This window comes from Artemia franciscana, chromosome 4 (assembly GCF_032884065.1).
Source record: "Artemia franciscana chromosome 4, ASM3288406v1, whole genome shotgun sequence".
In the NCBI taxonomy this organism is placed as follows: Eukaryota; Metazoa; Arthropoda; class Branchiopoda; order Anostraca; family Artemiidae; genus Artemia; species Artemia franciscana.
Genome location: NC_088866.1, coordinates 29,378,522 through 29,402,611, shown reverse-complemented (window position 1 = coordinate 29,402,611; position 24,090 = coordinate 29,378,522). Strand labels below are relative to the sequence as shown.

The window sequence follows — 24,090 nt, the reverse complement described above, 5'->3', positions numbered from 1 at the left end:
TAAGATAGCAATTTGAGCTATATGGTAAGAGTTCAAGTGTTATATAACAACCATTATATTTTAGATGATTTATGTGTGAAAACGAAAGTATTGTATTTAAAGTTAGCTGGTGCTTCCACTACCCCGGATTTTTGGGATTTTCCCAAAAGAAAAATGAGCTCTCCAAAGTCTCCCCAAACATTAACATTAACTGAAATTAACAGATTTTAACGGAAATTAATATGATTTTATGTTAACGTTCGCATATTTACGAACGTTAATTTTCTTAGAGGGTTTTTCTCAGAAACCAATTTCCTTTTGGAAAATTCAGAGGTGAATGCACTGAAACTAGTTGACCGCAGTTAAGATGCGTAATCTTTGTTTCGTCTTCTCCTAACAAAGAAAACTAAATATGATCTACTAAATTTTGCTAAGTAACGGTTTTATTAACCATTACATGTTAGTAACGGAATATTAGGAATTAGTAGCCTTTTCTGTCTTTGGTAACCCATCATGTTCGTGGGAGTGGCTTAAGTCCATCTACCTTTTTCCATTTTTCTACTGACTGCTAGGACACATTCAATCACTGTTTTTTTTTCTATATTATTTATTATGCTTCAATTCTTTATATTTACCTATATTTTATTTTTATATTATTTTGTTTTTGATGTTAATCTAGACTATAGGAACTTGTTTCTATAGTTAGTTTTAAACAGAACAACTATTAACAGCTGCTTTGACTCTCCAACGACAAAATATAACCATTTTACCGAATTTCATTATCACCGCTTATTTGCAACCATCATTAACTTGGTTTTCTTGTTTTTACAAGAAAACTTAAATTATGCTTTACCTGACAACAATTTTCGACACTAAATTCTAGAACAACTGTATTACCGCAACAAAAAGAAAAAAAGAACGATAAAACGAATTGGCAAAGCTGTCTTGTGCACATAAACTGCTGAATAAGTTTTGGATAATTGTCAAATAAGATGTTTATAATTAAAACAACTACAAAATATGCATTATGCGTCTAGTAGAATTGCGAGACAATGATGTAAAATTCAACTTTATTCCGATTTATTTATAAGCAAAAAAAACTAAAAAATAAATCGTTAAGTGTTTTTCATTTTGGAATGCTCAATTATATAATTATTCTCTTTTTCAGAGAATTTTTCGAATTAACTCATAGCCCGTATGGAAAAACCCTAAAAATCAAGTGTGTAGCTATGTTTCAACAGAATACTGCCGATCGATCCGCAACAAGCAGGCTTGTTACTCAGATCCCTCCCCCCCCATTCCCCAGGAAAAACGTAGCAAAAGCAATGGCTTTTGACTACCGTCTGACATAAGTTTTAACTCTATTCTGATCTAAAATTAAAGACTTGTGACATTCTTATGATGACTCTCCTTATATACTCGGTAGGATTTCAGATAGAAATTTCAAGTAGGAAATAAACTGGATTTTTCTCAAGAAAGCGAAACGCTAGGGAACAGTTTGCCTCGCTCAAAATTCATTAGATTCCTGTGATTGATGTTGTCATTTTTATTGAACATTTTCCCCAGGTTTCTTCATTTCCTTCAGTTGAAAAATGAAAAAAATCAATCAAACATCAGAATTCAGTCTCATTCCTCACAATATTGAAACGAAGAAGAAAGCAAAAAAAAAACAACTAAATATCAGGAGCACCTAGTAGCAATCAAATAGGAGAAGTTACAAAATATACGGCAGCTTGTTCCAAAGATAAAATTTGATAATTAAATTGCTACTCAAATGGAAAAAAAATTGTGAAATAGATGTCACCATACCTTCTACGAATAAATCGGAAATATACGAAAAGTGGCTAAATAAATTGTTATTTGTTCTCAACAAATTATCATTTTGTCATTAAATTAGTAATAAAATAAAAGCAGTTGTCAAAGAGATAGTACCATGTTACAGTGATCAAATTGTCCAATATATTGGACAATATTAAATTTAGCGACAATACATTAGAATGAGTTACAGAAAAAGTTGCTAAATAGACGGCTACATCTTCCCTACTATCATAACTTAGTAATTAAATAGGTAATGAAATAAAACAGCAGAGAAATAGATAGCAACATGTCCTCACAGATCAAATTTTGCAATGCTTGAGGACAAAATAGCAGTAATACAGTAGACAATTAAAGAATAACAGCCTACGTTTTCCCAAAATGGGTTATATTACCTCCGAAGATGCATTTAAGTCCATCCTAGGGGGCAATAAAGTCTTTCAATTGTCAAATCAGTAAACCTCACGAAATAAATAACAAAGAATATTTATGGTTGGTTTTGTCGAAATAACCCTCTAGCTTAAAAAAGTCCTATTTTTTGTGACTGAGCATGTTTTAGCACAATTTAGTAAAGATCAATTTTTCTTGTATTCTAATTTGGGATAGTAATTTTACTAGTTCGTTAATATGTTTTGGATACTATAAAGCTAAATTAAGGACTAATAAGGAATCGTGGTTTTGGACCTACTATTATTCCTTTTTTGGATCAAGAATTTCTTTGTTGCTCCTGATTCTTTTATCCTCTCATTTTTTTTTTCTTATTAAAGTTTTGCAAGCCAGATAATAATAATAATAATAATAATAATAAAAACTTAATTGTAAACAGAATTATGCAGAGGTGAGTTAGGTTCCGAATCGGTTCACTCCTATTTCGGATCATAGTTATAAAAAAGGGTTTAACTGGTCAGCAAAATTGTCCCTTTTTGGCAACAAAGAGAAGATGAATTTTACGTCACCATATGAAAAAATATTTTTACATAGATGAATATTTGGTTTACTCCTGATTAGGATCAGAGTTTAAGAAAAATCGGTTTGCTAGTCGACAAAATCGTTACCTTTTTACCATACAGAAAGTGAATATCCAGTCGTTCGATTTTCTCCAGAAATTGTTTTCTGGCTAGCATAATTTATTTATTATTATTTTTTTAATAAACAGAATCGTTTTTTATACCAATTTTGAACGTGCATACAACGAATTCGCTGCAGTTTTTTAATATTATCTATTTATCATTTTGATAAATTCCCAGTATATTAACATTTTTGATATTTTTTTTTTAACGCATTCAACAAAGGCTTTTCTTTTTTAGGGGATTTTAGAGATTTGCGCTTTAAATCAGACATACCAGCCAAAATTACCATAGCAACGTTTTTTCATTGTTTTTACATCGCTTAGTAAACGTAAAAACGACGTTTAACCCTAGGATTTTTTGCAGTATCGGCTAAACTGGAATAACAAACCATGTCTCCATTGCAAAAGAAATGGTCATTGTTTACTTCAGATTTCCGCAGACAAAATCAAATGAAGATTTGCCTTAGTCAAAATATTTTACTACTCCTTATCCCTATCCGCTCAAAGACCTCAACCCCTTTATCATTTTCCAAAGCCCGAAAAAACGCCAGTCACTTACAGTAACGTTAAAATAATAATAATAATAATAATAATATTAATAAATAAAATGTCTAAAGTGAATGTAACCAACTTGACTTGCTGACGGTTCTTATCAAAGTTAGCATGCTTGTTTTACCTTCGATTTTCGAAGACCTAAATTTATAAAGGGAAAGTTTACGTGCCAGGTTTAAAAAGGAGACAGAAAACAACAATTTAGGAAATTTATTTTGGGCACCAACAGCAACAGGCTTCGGGTTTGGATGCCCCTCCTTCTAATGGAGGGAAAAACAAACCATTAAAAATTCCTCAAAAACGATGGATAGGTCTTAATCCCCCTCCCTCTTGAAAGATTTCTGGTGGCCCTTCCTGTTTGTTATTCAGTATACAAGAATGGGGGCTTGGAAAACTCATGATTAAAGTATCAATGACAGTAAAGACGAATTCTGATTGCTTGAGCTGATTAAGTAGAAACTTACACAACCTTATACATCTTAAGAAATTAGAAACAATGAGAAATACCATTTTCAATGACAAAGACCTTCATTTGCAGTTATGCAGCTTTTGGTAGTGGCGAATGTCAGCATAAAAAAGAAGAAGAAGCATTTCCAAAAAAATCAGCTAAAAACAAATGGCTCCAAATACAATGAGAGGGGGTTTATTTTCCTTTGAACATATAGTTGTGTCTTTGGGAGTCGTTCATGTTTGAATTTTTACGGACGAAATAACTGTCAAATTTAAAGAATATTGTGCTTACTTGTTTTCACGGTTTAAAGTGACAGCACTGACGGGAAACGTGATGCTGGCCTAACCAATTTACAATTTTAGACCAATCAAAAGAAAAATCTTAGAAAATCCCAGTTTTCAGATATGAAAAGACCTAAGATATGTGCAGGCGACATAAAATGTTTTCATTGTGATGTCTTTAGCACTTAAAATTGTCCTTTTCCTTTGGTTTTCATTAAATAATGTCTCCAGAGTACTATTAAAGCCCTTTACAGCTTTCATTAACGGAGTCTTAGTAGGAAAAATGATAAACTTATTTCTTATTCTTAATAATACGGATTACATGCTAGAAGAAATTTTCCAAAAAGCAACTGTTGACTAAGGCTTTCTAAATGCTTATTCTAAACAGCTGATTTGCCCTAAGGCATAAGCTTAACTTTGGGAAAAGACGTTTCATTCAGTCATAAAATCTTGGTATTGATAAAGCTAAGCTTAGTTGTCATGGAAATTGTTTGATCGATTGCTTTAATTATTAAATCCGTCCTCATTTGCAATGAAATACAGCTCTATTTATCTTTAGATGGGTAAATGGGAGGAAAAGTAGAGGTACTGGAAATTGTATAACATTCTCCGTTAGAAAACAAACACTGTTTTCAATATTGGACGCACTTTTCGAAAGCAACAATTGAGAAAACAGGGTTTTAAGCAGTGGCATCAATTGGGATGGGGATATTTGGTTCTCTCCCCCTTTAACATTTTCGTAAATACCCTTTTGAGCATTTTCGTATAAAAGTGGATTCTTTTTGCATTTTTATTAACAGATTGCAAATACAACAAAATTGCCCCAGCCCCTAGATTTGAAAAAGAATTACCACTCCTCCTACATTTTAGTGAATTTATTCACCGCTTTAAAGTAACAAAAATAGTTTGGATTATTGTATTGTTTTGTCTCCCGTATAAAGAATATTTGAGTTATTTTAAGTTCCATAATTCTATACAGAGAGACAGAAGGACTAATTGTAAAAATATGATATTTCAAAACTTTCTATGTTTATTGGCAGAAATTTTCACACAGAAGTGTCAACAGGTTTTGAAAAGATGGGGTTATCTTCGGAAACAAGGAAATATACAAATACAATAAGACACTAAGGATGTAAGCAGTTAAATTAAAATAAACTTTTACCCATGGAACTATCAGGAAGTTATTTTTTTAGGTAGTTTTCTAGTTTTACAGGAAATTATTACTGGTTATTAAGATTCGACATATAGTCTTGGCATAAGAAAAGGGCAGGATGTAACTTTTTTTTTTCTAAAATAAATCTAGAAAGCTGAAAGGACTACCTTATGTTTCGTTTTCACTCTTTAATTCTTGTATCACCCTCCCCCTCAAATAGACAAAGCACAAACGATTCCATATTTCAAGGTCTATTGGAAATGCTTTCTTGTCTAGTTACAGTAAGCTGCTATTTACATACACTGCAATTATGTAGTTATGTATATATTCCTTGAAATTTAGGAGCATAAAAACACAACAGAGCCATCAAGGTTTTGGACAAAAATGTCTCCTCCACGTGCAGCTCCACTTTAAAAATGATCACATTCACCGATGTAGCCTTAGATACTCCTTTAAAGGAAAAGTACAATTTCTTGAGCTATTTGATGCCACATATTTTTTAGCGTAGTTTTGGTACTTTTTCATCTACTTTTTTTTTTTAATATAACGCCAGCTAATCAAAAACTGCATAGAACTGCATATGGAGGTCTATTACATTAGAAACTGAATTCTCAATTTTTCCTAATTTCTTAAGACATACTTTTCAGTAAGTTTCCACCTAGACAATCAAAAAAAAAAAAATTAATTGTCAATGTCCTTGGTACTTCAAAAGGGAGCTGTGGAGTTCAATAAACAAAATTTTGTAACTAGTCAAGCTTTCACGATTTTCAAGAAATCGGAGCATCAGCTACAAAATCGGATTGGATTTTAAACAGTTTCCTCCTTTGATGGGGGAGGGTAGACACAAAATAAAATTAGGTTCATTTATTTCTACATTACTTTTAATGTATACAGTGCGTGAATAAGTTCCTTCTCTTTATATTTTTTCTAGTTAACAGTTTTTTTTTTTTTTTTTTTTTTTTTTTTACCATCTGTCATTTTCAGAAGGTAGCGAATTCTATAGGACCGAATAAATACAAAATTATCATTTTTTTTTTATGTCTTTGTTTATAGAAGAATATAAAAGAAAGCCATATTAGTCGCTACAAAAGGACAGTTTCTAACCATTGACAACTATTCTTAAATATTTTTCCTTGCGCAATTGTTTTGTGAATTATTATGTTTTCTCAAGCACAAATTTTGAAACCTAATCACTAAACTCATTTTGTGATAAAACCATTGCTATTGAAAAACTCATAATTGAAAATCTAGGCCAGTTACAGAGCCTGTTTTAGTCCCACAATCCACTTCCTGAAATCATGTTGTCCCTGTCTCTGAGTCCACTGAAGAACTCACGACGCTGCCGTGCAAGTTGGCAAACGTAAACAGACGTCTTGCGACCTCTTTTAGTCTTTAACTCCGCGTTCAAATCTCCCCCTGGCCTAAACATTATATTTGGATTTGACAGCAAAATCAGAACATGATCATACAAGTTCTTTAATAACACCACAGCAAAGGTACAAAATGAACAAATAACCTCGGTGAATTTTGAATAGATACAAACCAAAATCTAATTAACAAAACAAATATCTCTCATCACTGTTACAATATAAAAGAAAAAAAAAGGCTAGCGTATGCCACAAGCAAATTGTACACAGAATCACTAGAATTGCAGGTATTAACACCACAAACTTTAAGGGGAGAAAATAAGAGTAAGAGGATATATGGGAATTGGCGTTCTTGTACATTTTGGTCTTTGCCTGGTCTCTTGAACCCCAAGGACTTCCATGTAGGAAAGATATCAGATCCTTCCAACAGATGTGTAGGCAGGGGTTCATGGTCAGTCATCCTTCAAAATCTTATTTTTTCCTAATTTCTGGGCAACTTTCATTAAAATTACCAAAGGAATTTTTCGTTATTAGTTTCTCCCACTCCCAAAGAAAAAAAATCCAGCGTACATGCCTGGTTTTGGAAAGGCGCTTTTGGGATCAAATATATGCATGTGTTTCGTGATAAAAAAAGAACAAAAATTGGAGAGGGGATGGTTCTTCATATGAACCTAATAAAAAGGTCCACAACTCCCATTTAGTACAATAGTAGCCTTGACAAAATGAAACGAAGTGTTAATAATCAGTGTAATAACCGAAGAAAAAAAAAACTTAAGCATAAAGAAAGACAGAGTCATTAATCACTCATAGGTCTCATCAACTCTTAGTAGTGACTTATATCTAATATTATCGTAGGATCATTTTACTTAGGGGACCTATTAACATCCAACTAATGACATTACAAATGACATACAATGAATAAAAAAAGAACTAGTTGAGTTATTATTTACCGATCCGCTAAAAGTCGATAGGGGAACACCAATATATCAACCCTTGGAGGGAAAAGGGCGCATCGTTCACATATCACGAAAACCAAAACCTGGAAGTCTTACTAAATAGCCTGCAAGCGGAGAGAAGAGAAGGACGCCCCTTCCCACATGTTGCTAGATGTAAATTATACAAATACGTTTGAAATCTTCAGGAACTTTATCAAAGGTCGTCAAAATAGAAGGTTTAACACGATAAGCTAGGGGAGCGTGCTTGCCAACGTGTTGCATTAATGTTTCAGAGTTTAAAATTGACGTCCTAAGAGTTCGACATTTTCTTAACTGGAATGAACCGTGTTGTGACATGTTTTGGTTCCTAACTTAATGAAAGATAAAGTAAATGAAAGTTAAGCTGGAGAATAGTGTTAGCTAACATTGTAAAGAGTTTTAAGTTAGCGTTCCAAAAATTGTGACTTATTATCTGCATAAATGAAACGTGTAGTAATACATTTCGATGTTCAACTTAATTAAAGGTAAGGTAAATGGTAGGTAAGCAAGGGGAGTAGTATTTGCCAATGGGTTGAATTACGATGTAAGAGCCTAACGCTAACGTTCCAAAGAACTTGAAATATTCTATATTAGAATGAGTCGTTTAGTAGCATGTTGGTAATTCTAGCTCAATGTAAGGTAAGGCAAATAGAAGGCAAGCCGGGGGATAGAGCGTAGGGAGCATGTTGGATTAACGTTGCAAAGAGTTTAAAGCTAATGTTCCAAAAAATTTTCGTATTCTGTGTGTAAGTGAACCGTGTAGAAAAGTATATTAGTTTTTATCTTAACAGAAGGTAAGGCAAATGGAAGGTAAGCTAGGAAAGCAACGTTTGTCCACAAGCTGGACGCAACTTTGCAACGCTAACGATGCAAAATTAAAGTTGCAACTTGAAGTTCTTTTGGTCCCACTCCCTTCCTCGGTCCAAAGGACCTTTGAGGGCAATTTCATGGACTTAATTAAAGGTAAGGTAAATGGTAGGTAAGCAAGGGGAGCAGTATTTGCCAATGGGTTGAATTACGTTGTAAGAGCCTAACGCTAACGTTCCAAAGAACTTGAAATATTCTGCATTAGAATGAGTCGTTTAGTAGCATGTTGGTAATTCTAGCTCAATGTAAGGTAAGGCAAATAGAAGGCAAGCCGGGGGATAGAGCGTAGGGAGCATGTTGGATTAACGTTGCAAAGAGTTTAAAGCTAATGTTCCAAAAATTTTTCGTATTCTGTGTGTAAGTGAACCGTGTAGAAAAGTATATTGGTTTTTATCTTAACAGAAGGTAAGGCAAATGGAAGGTAAGCTAGGAAAGCAAAGTTTGTCCGCAAGCTGGACGCAACTTTGCAACGCTAACGTTGCAAAGCTAAAGTAGCAACTTGAAGTTCTTTTGGTCCCACTCCCTTCCTCGGTCCAAAGAACCTTTGAGGGCAATTTCATGGACTAAGAATTGATTTTTCCTCATTTAAACCCGTTGTGTTTAGTTTTTTTTATTCATTCGCGCAATCTATTAATTATTATATTATTTTTTTCTTAATTTAATCTATCAGTTTTTTGAAAAGAGTCTCACGTCTTATGGGTCCTAGGAGGACTGAGAAAATATACAGGTGAGAGCTGGATTAAAACAAGAAACATTGTATGTAGGAACGTATACTGAAGTTTGTAAATCCTCAGAATTTTGGGAGATGGAAAGCAGCAGACGCCCCAAACCCTGCGGGAAGTACAGTCAGATCGCAAATTCCAGACAATGAACCACTGACAAATTTTGACATCCCGACAACGAAAATTGTACAAGTCTATGATGCCATTTCACGAACTTACTTACTAAATACCTTATCCACCTTACTAAATAATTAATAATAATAATACGCAAAAGTTAACGTGGGTGGCCAGGAACTATTCTTTTTTTTTCTTTTTTTTTGGCACTCATAGCAAAAGCACATTAAGTCAAACCCAGGCAGACTTTTTGCTGAGAAATCAGTAAAAAAAAAAATTGAAATTAAAGTAAAATATTGTAAAATATGTAAAGATAAAAATTGAATAGTGATAACCGTTATGTAATGATATGAACGCTTCAGAATTTTACAAAATGAGAGCTATGGTTGGTACGTATGGACAAATGGGTAGAAAATTGGCTTCTTAATCGATAGCGGCCAATACCAATATGAGCACCGGTTCTTGCAGAGGGCGAAAGAGGTCTGGGTCGTTACATTTTTAGGCATTTTACACTTTTTCTTATGTCAGGGCCAGAAAAGTCAAAATACAAGAGCCATGTAGCATTCTAGACATGTTATGTAATGCCCATTAAAGAGGAAAGATAAATTAAGAGGTCCAAGAAATGTCATGAGGAAAAAACTAAGATACATTTGTTACTTAATAAAATGTGTGCTTAATAGGAGGCACAGTCCAGAAAATAGGGAAAATTTTGTGTAGTTAAAAGTTTACAAACAATTCAAAGTACCAATAACATCTAAATACAGACTTTACATTGTCTGTGGACTCGTCTCAAGTCTATTCACATATGAAACCGTAATTTCTTGTGATTGTATTAAAATTATGAAGCTTTCAGTGCAATGCCAGACTTTCGTCAGTGTTACCACATTAAACTATTAAAACAACTGAGCAAAACTAACTTGTCAAATATGATAACTCTATTCGTCAATAAAAACCCAAACATTAACACCAGTTGATCCCAACGAAATCTACGGAAGCTATAGTTTATTAATTTGTTAGGTGCCATACGTTTTTTGCTTCTTTTTTTTTTAGCTGGGTTGTCACTCAGGTTATTTTTTTTCCTTTTTTACCACCCACTATTACCAAAAAGTGTATCACTGCGTATATACGTTCTTTCCAATAAATTCAAGTTTTTTTCTATTGTTTCAAGACATATATGATTGTAATAATTTCCGTTTAATCATCTCAAACAATGGAATTGCATTTTCACTGTCCCTAGTACTTCAATTAAATGGAGTAGGCGCTCCGTGGAGAACGCATACTGTTTCCATTTGAATTGGGGGACATATTGGAAACTATGCCACTATTGAGCTTTTAAATTTTATAAAAAGCCTTTTTCAAAGAACATAAAGCTTATAGTTTTGAAAGGCTTACAGAAAATAGCATCCTATTTGAAATAAAGCATAAGGAATGACTTACTCGAAATGAAATTGCTAACGAAAAGATTAAGGACATAAAAAGGAAAAAAAGAAGATGATGTTTGTTTTTTTTAAATCTGTTTCAGGAACTTGGAAATAACTAAACTTATAACCACTGACTAATGGTATTTATATTGACAATTTAAATTCTTTGAGCTTTCAAAATACATTTTTTTTTTTTTTTTTTTTTTTTACTTAGAAAACTGAGAGAGAAATAGAAGAAAAACGAAAAATAAAAATTACGCTAAAGCAATTGTTAGTGTCAGGGGGGGGGGAGGATATACAGAAGGAGTGACTAGGTATATAATCCCCTCCATAGGGCTCTCGTCTTATTAAATAAATCTGGATAATTTAGATTTTTGACACAGTAATGTTCAAAATTGAGAATTTGGTATGTATGTTTAAACAAATCAAATATAGAAAACGAGTACAATACAAGATTACGTTTTTCCTGCAATTGCTGATATACTTCTGACCCTTTACACTATATATTTAAAAATAGTCTCGAGAGAAATTTTTGGTTTTAGTCCCTCCCTCCCCCCCCCTCAGTTCAAACATCTGGATAAGCCCCAGTTGATCAATCCTTCCTATAATCATCACACACTTATACCCTTATTGCCGTTTTTCAAATCACCCTCCCTTCTTGAATTCCCCCCCATTGCAGTGCCTCTGCTAATAAATCTCAGCTACCAATTCTAAGCCTATTCAAAGGAGTCAAGTATCGACCAGTAAAAACAGCAAATGATAACAGAAATTTTTGAAAACTACCGAATTATTTTATAAAGCCAAATGAATAATGGCCGTTCGACAGTTTTCAAAAAATAGAATGAAGGCTTTCGGAAAGAGAAGTGATGCTAAGAATGGAATATGTTCAGCTACATCTTAAAAAAAAACAGTTAAGCTACGAAATGAAACTATGGCTTAACTAAAAAGGTTCTATTTATCCGAATGACTTCAACCTATTTGATGGAATAACCGATCTTTTCCAACAGGATATTAGCAACATTGGATTTCCTGGTTTAGTTCGATAAGTTAAGGATCAAGTAATATATTCTTTGTCCTCCCTGTGTAAGTGTTTTGGCTTAAGCGACAAGGCTATACCTATTCGAAGAACTTAGGCCTATTTGAGGGATTATTCGATCGATTCGACGGGGAGGGGGAAGTAACAACATTGGATTTCTTGGTTCTTGGACAAGTCTAAGGATCAAGTAACATATTCTTTGTCCTCCTGTGTAAGTGTTTTGGCTTAAGCAACAAGGCTCTACCTATTCGAAAAACTTAGGCCTAATTGAGGGACTATCCAATCAATTCAACGGGAAGGGAGAAGTAACAACATTGGATTTCCTCGCTTAGTTGGGCAAGTCTAAGGATGAAAAAACATATTTCTTATCTTCCCTGGGCATGTGACTCGGCTTACTTAACTGGGTTCTACCTTTTCAAAGGACTTAAACCACTTTGAGGGACTATCCTCTGCATTCCAGAGGGGAGGGTGGATTAATTAGCACTATATTTTCATGGTTTATACGGTGAGTTTTTCAGTAGTTTGATAAAGTGTCCAGTGTTTATCTTCTTGGCGCAAGATGCTTGGCTAGGTTGACAACGGTCTACCTACTTGAGGGAATTATAAACATTTAAGGGAATATCTAATCGAGGGTTAAACAACAACAATCGATTTTCAAGGATCAGGGTTGAATTTTTTTTAGCAGTCTTGGTACAGAACGACATACTCATTATCCTTCTCACGTAAGTCTATTGGCTTAAATAACAAGGGTCCACCTACTTAAGGAACTTCTACTTCCTGTTAGGCGAGAAGACACTAGGTAATACCTATTGGAGGGGAAAACTTCTACATTAAAATTGCATTATTTATTTGGATAAATTTGTCGGCAGTTGGAAAAGGGAAGAATATTTTATCCCCCCCCCCACGTAAGTCACTTGGTTTACTGAAAAACACCAATCATTTTTTATTTCGCTAAAAAATTACAATCTAACAATTCAATATACAGTTTATGCATTTTGCCAACCAAACAAAAAAGGCTAGACTGAAAGATGCAGTTCCACAGTTTCACGTAAATAGATTGAAAAGTTTTCCAATAAAGTTGTCTCTCTAAGTTTTAACTAGATAATATGGACTAAATTTTGCAGATGCTACAGTACCTCTCCTGATTCTATTTTATAATTGTAAGAAATGTCTAAACTCAGAAATGTCAGGCATCTTGAATAATTAAGTAGACTTTATAAAAGGATAAGGGACAAATACAGAATTTTGGGAAGGAGGGCGACCGATGGATATATCAAATAAACAATACCTTTTTCCAAGTATGTTTCATAAACATTAACTGTACTTACAAGGTTCTATAAACTTTTTAAAGTTTGAAAAATTTCAAAGGTAATAACAACATAGAGGTCATAAAAGTATACAGGCTTAATCACAAAGATAAAATTATAGTTACAGATCCCTATAAGGCCCAAATAGCTGCAGACGCTACTCTTCCACCCCATTTTTAAAACTTCACTCTCTACCCCCCTCCCATGAATTTCAAATTTCCTTTCAATCCTTCCTTATACCCTCTTCCCAGCCCATTTATTTTAGCCCCAGAAGGATGATCAGATACGTGCACTAAAATCGCCGTTTTTTAGTAAAATGGTCAAAAGGTTTGGTTGTTCCCAAAAGAATGGCTATGAAAAATGTGGTAATTTGAAGAATTCAACGTAGAAAAGACACCACAAACACCTAAATGGAGCAAATATACGTCATCTGGCCATACTGCCTCAAGCCATAACAAAATACAAAAATTAAATTAGATTATACCTGGAATAGATACTTCTGTTTTCTGAAGCTTTTTTGAAATGCGGATCACAATTTTTACGTTTTTATTCCAATATAGATGATTTTTTTTTGGGGGGGGGAGGGGTTACAAAAATTTTGGTGCCGGTTAAAGACGATTTGATTAAATACGAAAAATTATTTTAATCTTAACTAAATAATTTAAATAATTTAATAAAATAATTTAGTAATTTAAATAAATAATTGAACCAAAAATATAGTCTTTCAGTTTCACTGGAATTCTGTACACTTTTTTCCTTTTTTTTGTAATAATGTGTGCACTTATCCAATTCCGTTTTGTCAAGAGCTGGCTACCGCACAGACAAAAACAAACACTTTATCTTTTGGGGGAGGGGTAGGGGGCCACGCTTAGAGCAAAAACTATTTTCCAGAAAACTCCGTATTTTTTCGCAATGTATCAAATAATGCACTTTGTCAAATTTCTGGCACCTTATGGGGAAGGGGCAGGGAATTTATTAAGGATTTAAAAGGAAGGATGTTTAAAATCAGTGAACATAATATTTCCAGATAATAACAAAAAAGAAAGAGAGCAAAATTGGAAAGAACTTAAATTAAATCACATTAAAATGGACAAATCCAAGAATTAGTATATAAGAGATCCTTGAAGAGAAAAACGAAAAAGAAAAAAAAATCAGTCAAAGATGACAAGTTAAAACAACACGCAATCAAACAGTTCGAGCCAATTTTTAGGTTTATGGAGGAATCATAAGGGGTAATGTTTAAAATCAGTTAAGAAAGCCTTTTGAATAATAAGAAAAATGGAAAAATTTATGAAATTACAATAAAACAAAATAGAATGTGAAGATCTAAAAACTAATGGTCAAGGGATCCTTACACAAAAGTATGAAGAATAGAGAAAAACACCAATTGAAATGGCAAGCAAGCTGAAACGTCACACAGTAAATTATACTCAAGTTTTTAGAAAGCCCTTTCTCTGTTTTAGAGATAGTGGTAATAGAAAGTCATAATCCACCTCTTCTAAAAGAGAGTTATGCAGGCTCTAGTTGGCCTCTTCTCAGTTTTGACTGAGTCTTTTGCTTTTTTGACGAGAGGGTACTAATGGAAAATCCAAATGAGCTCCTTCCTTCTCCACTTCATATTTACCATCAGATTTTATGATTAAAGTCGTCCGACTAGGCGCAGAATACGGAATGAAGGGTCTTGGACTTACAGCGGAATATATATTTCGATTATTCTTATTCCCAAAGTTGATAAGTGATGATTGAACATCATTTTTATTAGGAGATGATATTGATGTAATTAGTGAACGCTTTTCAGCACAAAGATCTTCATCCAAGAATGTTTTTGCCATATTGATATGAATTTCTTCCTTTGAAACTTCCCTCCTTCGCGTCTCAACTTTTTCAGATACGGTTCTTGTAATAACAGGTGAGTCAGAAGAAACTAAGCTCAAGTCCTTTAATCTTGGAAGTCCAACTTCTTTATCAACATCTTTGAATTCATGTAAATTCAAAGAGGTATTTTTCTTGAGCGATAAATTTGGACTGCTTTGTTTAACAGGGTTACACCCTATTTGAAAATTTTTATCTTTCGTTAGGTCAAGATTCTGAGGGAGCGGCTTTGACTCTAGTATCCCGGCATGATGAGCAACATCTTTAGACCTCGTATTTACTTGGCAGCATCCTAAATTAGAAGTTAAACCACGAGCAAAATCAAATTGTTTATCGATTAATACGAGCGAAGTAGCAAACTTCTTAACAAGTCCTTGCTTTCCAGAGTTATCCTCTTTCAACAAAACGTTGTCATTCACTGCTTCTTCTTTATTGTAAGCTACCTGTTTTGGCTTAACAAAGTGAGAACTGTTTTTAAATTCAATAGCTTTAAATAGACTATCTACCTGTTGTTCAAGAGCTATGTCATTAGTCGAGTCCTTGACAGTTGTTAGGGAAGAGATAGCAGGACCAAATCCTGGTGATTGAGAATTAGTCCCTATTGAAAGAGGCAACATATTTCTTTTCATTTTGGTAGGTGATGTAACTTCATTGACGCGAATCAAAGAAGAAATTACTTTTCTATCCGACAAAGAAGCTATTAATCCTGAATGGCTTGCAGTGAGAGGAAGATTCATACTGTTCTTTAAAGCTTTAATATCTGGAGATGACGTAGCCGATGGGGATTCTTTTTCGGATTTTGTATCCAAAGGACTTTGCAGTTTGTTTGAACTTGTCTCATAAGCAGTCACCAACAAAATTGAATCCATTAGCGACTTTTCTTCAAAAGAATCAAAGAAGTTTTTGTGTACTTCAGTATTTATGTTAAGGCGGGGTTTCGGTGAGACCGGTACATCATTTTCAGATTTTTTATCCATAAGGCTTTTCGTTGTCTTGGAACTTGTTTCAGAAGCAGATGAAGACAAATCTGAATTCATTAGCGATAATACTTCCAATTCATCAGCAATATTTCTATATTTTTCATTATTTATTTTAAGGTCCGGTTTAAATGAAATAGTCAGGCCTTTTTCAGATTTTGTATCCAAAAGTCTGCTAGTTCTGTTTGGAATTGTTTCGAAATCAGGGAGCGATAAGATTGAATCCATAAACGATAGTTTGTCACGTTGATGAAATATATTTTTGGGCATTTCACTTTTTATTTCAAGGCTTGGTTTAGGCAGTGTGGTCGCATCTTTTTCTGGCTTCGTATCAACTAGACTGTTAGATTTACTTGCTATTGTTTCAGCAGCAGGCGATGGCAAATCTGGGTCCAGCAAAGATATGCCAGGATGGCGTTTATGTTGATCAAACGAGTTATCAGGGATTTCAGTTTTAGTATTAAGGATTGAGTTTGGAAAGTTAGCTAAGCGATGCTCTGATTTTGAGCTGTTAGAAATTGTTTCATCGATAGCATCGGAGAGCAATGAACCCATGAAGGAAGTATCAGATTTAAACTCGTGTTGAAGGACAATATTATTAGGGACTTCATTTCTTATTTTAAATCGTGGCTTAGGTGGGACAGGAGGTCTTTTCTTCTCAACAGAAGAGCAAAATTCTGCAGGAGGCTCCATGATTTTCATTGAATAGTCTGATACAATTCCGTCATCGTTAAAATTATTTTGAACACTCTCATAATCCTTTGGTACAACTGAGATGGCACAGCCATCATTTTCCTTAACACATGTACACATTTTAGGTTTACATTCTATTACAGGTTGAAAAGTTAAACCATCATTAGTAAAAGTGCAGTGCTTAAGGCTCCTAGTGATCTGTGAATGTGATAAATTTGTTTCTTGTGATAGAGCGCTGAGCTTAGTGCTCTGTGATAAATTTGTATTATTCTCTGATGAAATTAAACAGCTACCACCGTCATCACCTGACAGAATGGGCGGTGTCATATACTGATCAAGATTGTTACTCAACGAAAAGGTTTGAGCACCATCACCAGAGTGTTCATCGTCACCAGTAATCTGGATATCAACTTTTCGTGTCACATCTTTTGCTTTTTTTGATTTACGTCTTCTTGCTGGTTTTTGCGGACTTTCACCACTATGAGTAATGAAGCTCCCATGGTGAGTCACTGGAGCAACTTTAAAAACACTATTCAAGCTTCCATCATCAGAACCAACTGAAATATTAAACCCCTCCTCTTTAATATCTTGCAAAGGGGAAAATCTTTTGACAATCGACTTTCCTCCCTCTGTCGTCCAATGTGGATTACTAAAAGGATCAACAAATATTTCTGTATTCAAAATGGTACCACTTTCCCAACATGAATCCACCCAAGGGGGTGAGAAAATATCATTGTTGTTGCTTACCTGCGATGGCAAAGTTGATGGCAGGGACGAAGGGGGCGGCGGCACAGTCGGAATGGATGGCATCTCGGCTGATGAAGGCAATGGTTTGGCTACACCAAGTCTAACCATGCCTCTCGGGGCCCCCTAGATAAAAAAAAGAAGATACATTATTTAGCTCAGTATAAAAATTAAATAAATATATCTATCTATTTATTTCCCCCAAAACCATGGAGTATATACAATTCATAAATGAAGTTGCAAAAATAGTCCAACAAATGAAACAAATAAATGATTTACAATAGATTTAAAAGCATAACTGAAACAAAATACGTAAATAAAAAAACTCAAACCTCAAACACTATTTAAATTCTGGAGAACCAAAGAAAATGTCATGTATAGAAAATATTTTCAGGTTTACGATAAAAAGTATCTATCTTAATTATAGCGAATTTCAACGGCTATTTAACTTTAAATGTCGACCCTAAATTGGAGTTGCTAAAAAAAAAAAAAAAAAAAAAAAAAAAAAAGCAGGGCCGTATTCAGGATTTTTTTTTAGGGTAAAAAACTTTAAAAAACACATCAAAAATGTGTTTATAAGCATTTCTATTACGTTTTCACGAGTCAGACAAATATTTCATAGGGGGGGGGGGGTTCAAACCCCTTAACCCCCCCTGAATACGGCCTTGAAACCAAATAAAACTTTACAATAGAAAACAAGAATTGATAAAAATAAAAAATCTTAAAATTTTAAAAAATAAGGGAAGAACATTAGAACATGCTAGATGGCAATTGTGTAAAAAAGATAACCTAAAATATCATGACGATAGATACAATGTAGGCTTATTATTTAACCAGATACCTTTCTAATCTTTTCTTAAATATTTACAATTAGCATCGGATTCAAATATCAAGCTGAATCACTATAACGTAAACTCAGATAAAAACAGAATCAGAAACCAGGAATGAAATACCCCTATCATTACCATTTATGGTACGACTTAATAGAATTTTATCATTAGCATATGCAATAAAAGACATATCTCGTCCCCGAGAGATAAGGGTTGTGGATAGCAACCACAAATCCTCCACCAAAAACATCAAAAATACAAAGGGATAAAGCCCCATCTTGTCTCGACGAACAGAAACTGGATAAGCAAAAGAATCGCAAAAAACCAAAAAAAGGATTCAAACCTTAAACACTGTTTAAATTCAGGAAAACCGAAGAAAAGGTCATGCATAGAGAATATTTTCAGACCTACGATAAAAAGCATGTATCTTAATCAAAACGAATCCCAACGGCTATTTAACTCCAAATGTCGAAACTACTTTGAATTTTTTTCAGGGGAATGGAGGGAAGGGGTACAAAAAACTTTTAAAAATGCAACAAAAATGTGTTTATATTGATTTTTGTTATGTTTTCACGAGTCGGACAAACATTTCAGAGGAGGGGGGTAGGGATTTTGAACTAGGGGATTTGAATAATAGCCATTTTGTTAAAAATAGTTCAAACCTCAGATAATAGAAACTCCAAGGTCGACGCGACACCCAAGGACCAAGGGGGAGATGTTTTAAGTTATGCCCTGGGGGCATATATGGTTATTATAGAATGGATGCTCGTACAAACATTAGACAGGGCTCATTTGATTGGAAATTGAAAATTCTAGTTCGCTTTTAAAGAATCAAAAGAGATCGAAGGGCAACTAGCACCGCACGCTCTTTTTCCCCCAAACCAACCCACTAAAAGATTTGAGATAACCATTTCTCTAAAAATAGTTAAGAAATCAAATAGGAAAATTCATAAAACCCTCAGAGCCCGGAGGCAGTGTTTCAAGCTATGCCCCAAGGGCATATAAGATTTTTATGTAAGGGGGGGGGCGTACAAACTTCAGAGGTGGCTCATTAATTAGAAATTGAAAGTTACAGTTAACTTTTGGTGAGTCAAAAGGGGTCGGAGGGGATCCCCCCTTCACACTCTCTTTTACGCAAATGCATCTGATCAAAATTTTGAAATTGTCAGGTTGTTTGAAATTGTCCAACGGTACGATAACTAAGACTTCGGAGTCAATATACCCCCCTAGAGCTCGGGGGAAGTGTTGTGACTTATGCCCTGGGGGCATATAAGGTTTTTATGGAAGAGGTGGTCGTATAAACCTCGGAAGAGACTCAAATGATTAGAAACTGAAAGTTCTAATTCCCTTTTCAACAGTCAAAAGTGATCCGATTTTAACTAGCCCCCCCCCCCACCGACCCTCGTTTCCCCAAATACATCCGACTGAATTTTTTATATGGCCATTTAGTCCAAAATAGACCAAAGGTCATATAACAAAGATTCCAGGGATAACACAACCCAACAAAACCTGGGCACAAGTGTTGTAAATTACGTCCGGCGGGCATATGAGGTTTTTGTGGAAGGGATGATAGTATAAACTTCGGAGGGGGATGATTCGATTTTGCAGTGGAATTTGTAGTGTTTTTTTTTAAGATTCAAAAGTGATAAAAGGGCAACTAGCCCCCCAAGGCCCCTTTTTCATCTTTCAATATTTGCATCTGATTAATATTTTGAGATAGCCATTTTGTTCAAAATAGTTTACGTGATAGGAGAATATCAAGCCCCACACCCCCTTTCGACAAACTGTTTTCCCCAAACACATTCAATCAAAATTTTATAATGATCATTATGTCCAAAATAGTCAAGAGGTGAAGTAATCAAAATAATTATTCCTTGGGGTTGACAAAATCTCCCACTTCCCCAAGGCCAGGAGCTGTTAGTTTTACAATCTGTCCATTGTTCAAATGGAAGGTCTTTATCGAAGGGATAATCGTATAGACTTCGGAAAAGCCTCATTCGATACAAATTGAAAGTTTTAGCTCCATTTCTAAATGTCAAGAGTAATCAGACGGTAGGCAACCTTTTTTTTCTAAAGATTTTTTGATCAGAATTTTGAATTAGCCCTTTTGTTCAAGATCGTCCGAATGTCAAATAGTTATGGTTTCGGGTTTGAACCCCAACCTCCAAACAGCCCCGGGGAAAGGGCTGTAAGTTAAATGTCAAGAGTAATCAGACGGTACGCAACCTTTTTTTCTAAATATTTTTTGATCAAAATTTTGAATTAGCCCTTTTGATCAAAACTGTCCGAATTTCAAATAGCGGGGGAAAGGGCTGTAAGTTAGACTAGCAGCCATTTGTTAACATATAAAGCTTCTATGGAAAATGTGGTTGTATATACTTTGGAGGAAGTTCATTTGATCGGAAATTGACATTTATTGTGCTCTTTTAAAGAATAAAAAAGATAAAAAGGGAACAGGCCCCTACACTTGTGCCTTTTCAACCCGAATATATCTTAAAATTTTTTTTCAAATAGCGATTTTGTTCCAAATAGTCCTTAATTCAAATTACTAAACTTAGGGGTTGAGAAATCCTCCATAGACTCCAGGGAAAGGATTGTAACTTATGTAAGTTTCTCATTATTAGAATATAAGTTTTTGCGGATGGGGTGGTCGTATTAACTTTCGAGAGGGCTCATCTTATCGGAAATTGAAACTTTTTTTTAAAGAATCAAAAGTAATTAATGGGCAATTATTTTACGACCCACTTTCCCAAAGGGCATCCGTTCAAAATTTTGAGATAGCCATTTCGCTCAAAATAGTTCAAAGGCAAAATGGATATGCTTCCGGGTTTAGACCCCCCCCCCCTCCTGCCCCGAGGAAATGGCCCTGAGTGACGGATCTTGCTTATTGTTACGTTGATACTTTGTTTACTTTGATACCTTTTGTACCTAGATGTTTTGTTTAATTTGGTACTATGATACTAGTTTTGTAACTTTGATAGAAGTTCAATGTTAAAAAAAAATTCATTTTGAAATAAAGGCGTTTTCTAAAAACGAACAAAAATTAACTTAAAATTTTCCGAAAAAGAAGTTTTACAAAGAAAAGTAAAGGCCATACTAAACTCAAGATCAGTAGATACAAATACCTGTTAAAATTCAAACTAGAAACGACAGGAAGTTGCTATTTAAGAACAAATGAAACCCAAAACGAAAAGAAATTAAATAACCAATCATGGCAAAAAAAGCATACAACAGGTACTAATATAAATGAATAAACTACAAGAGATTAATATTAAAGAATAAATAAAACCCAAACGAACAGAAATTAAGCATACAAACATACAAACATTCATAGCAAACAAAATACAATAGGTACAAATATAAATGAATAAATAAATCTTAAAACAAATGAAACCTAAATTGAATATGCAAATCAAGCTTGAGAAATGAACAAAATTCACTACAAACAAGAGTTTGGGTTTTGGCTCCTACTTTCACTGTGAAAGTCTAAAATTTACTGCGTCATTGGCGCTTTACTGAAAACGAATTATATTACAAATCTATTTGTTTTGTTAACTGAATTTATAGCGTTTGAGTAGTTCGGTATGAGTCCAATGAGAAATTATTCTCTCTCTCTCTCTCTCTCTCTCTCTCTCTCTCTCTCTCTCTCTCTCTCTCTCTCTCTCTCTCTCTCTCTCTCTCTCTCTCTCTCTCTCTCTCTCTCTCTCTCTGTCTCTCTCTCTCTCTCTGCAAATTGATTTGAGAGATGGATTTGCAAGATTTGAGACTCCCACTTTTGAAAATCTTTTTATTTATATGGCTTTTTACTCATAAAAATACTACAAGAAATGCGAATAATATAAATCATGAATATAATATTCGAGAATGGTTTGTCATTCACAAGTATGGTCTTCATGTTTGGACCACGCTTCCTAATTAAGTAAAAAGCCTAGTTTTTCAGTTTCAAGGTGTAGGCTAAGAAGTTCTATCTGGAGTGATTTTGGAGAATAGCTAACTCTAAATTGTCACTGTATTCAAATTATTGTTCTCTATTTTTCTTATTTGAATTTCTAGTGTTTGCGTAGTGTATAATGCGTTTTGCCAGTGTTCCTTGCGAATGTCTACGTTTGTGCGTAGTTTGGTATGTGTATAAGAACAAATTTGCGATGAAACATTCAACAAGATATAACCGTTTCAATGAAGAGCTATCAACTTCAGTTACATCACCTATTTTTTGTCTTCATTCACTGTTGTCGCAGGTTTGTAAGTCAAGACTGTTAATCGACCCAGTTAAATATTAAACACCTTTAATTTTTTTTAAATATCTAACATTACGATTACATATTTAATATTTAAGATTATCAGCCACAAAGTTATGCGATAGGTATTAATGTTAGTGATTTTGTGAATACTATGCGCTGTATAGGTTGGCCGATTTCAAAAGATTTAAAAAGTATTCGTATAACGAACACTTTAATTCGAACATAAGAAATACTCGTGGAGCGCCTATATGAGCTAAGGCTCTCTACAGCCGTGCTCTGTCGACCAGAGTTTATAATGCGTTTGTTATCCTACACGTATTGTCTTTTTGGACAATACCTTTTTTTTGGATGATTCTTTTTAGACATTTTGGACAAAAGCGCGTTTCTGGAGGCTGTTTATCGAGACGGATAAAAAAAAAAAAATAATGTAGTGTTTTTTTTTTTAAATACGCGAAGTTTTTACTAAGAGTTCCAATTTAGGTACGCAATCAAATCGTTATCGGGAGACCTTAATTTCTCTGCATCGATACGGTTTGTAACTTTTTGTAATTCGCTTGATCCGAATCACAGTTTTGTCTGTGCAATTGTGCGAATTGTTGTGTAAATCTAGGTTAGCGTGATCGTTATGTTATTTCTTTATCTTTTTCTATGTGCTCCACAGTGTAAATTTTTTAGTTTTCTGGTGGATAATAAAAACAATTATTATTATTATTTCGTATCTGAATATTTTTGATATTTAACTGAGCCGTTAAAAAACACGGTTTCTGGCCTTCATTGTAAGGAGATAAAAAAAAAAAAAGAAATTTCATAAGACATGATATTTTTTATGGGAAAAGTTATCGCACATTATATTCCCATGCGCCACTTAAGCGACGCTTAACAATAATTAGAATACGGGTACGTTGAAAATTTTGTTTTAACGAAATGCTTGCACTTTCAAAATTAGTGCATTTTAGTAATGATCACTTGGCTAAAAGCTAATTTTTTGGAAATTTTATAAATTTATCAGCTTTCTTATACTTTTTTTAAACATAACTATATTTGTGAAAAGATATCATGACTCGAAAGAATAAAAAAAAGAACAGACAATTAACACCACTTAAAATAGCGTTTGACTTTTTCAATGTTTTTTTTTGCTTTCTGCTAAATCTAATAAAGTCTTTTTCTGTTCTAGTAGTTAATCAGTCTAGAATGAACATTTACCAAAAATTGCTTCACGGGCAGTGCGTGGGATTTTTTTACGTTTCAGATCGGTTTGATCCGTGTGAATCGCGGATAATATTTCCAATTATAATGATCATTGACAACCTCTCAGACTGAAATGGAAATAGATATCGTGTTTATTAGATTTTTTTTTACTTGGGAAATAAAAAAAGGAAAATCATAAACAGCAATTAAATGGACTTGTATTTTAAAGAATCCCAATTACAGTTTTAAGTTTTTCTTAGGCCCAAAGCAAAATAAGCCCTTCAAAAACTTAAAAAAAAACAACTGAAATAATAGGAATTATAAAGGCTTCAAGTTTGAGCATATCGTGCTTATTAGATTGAATGGCAAGGCCTTCAGAAGTATATGAAAAAAAAAAAAAAAAAAGAACGAAAAAAAATTCTAAACAACTATTAATT

At 34.0% G+C, this 24,090-nt stretch overlaps 1 protein-coding gene across 4 annotated transcripts in view; it reads right to left on the bottom strand.

The window, feature by feature from the left end:
• LOC136026265 (multiple PDZ domain protein-like) overlaps positions 1-24,090 on the bottom strand; it is a 448,978-nt gene that overhangs the window by 203,550 nt on the left and 221,338 nt on the right. For all 4 annotated transcript variants that reach the window (XM_065702652.1, XM_065702654.1, XM_065702653.1 and 1 more), the window contains exon 19: positions 17,398-17,520. In XM_065702652.1, coding sequence (XP_065558724.1) covers positions 17,398-17,520 — 123 coding nt within the window. The remainder of the gene's footprint in view (positions 1-17,397; positions 17,521-24,090) is intronic.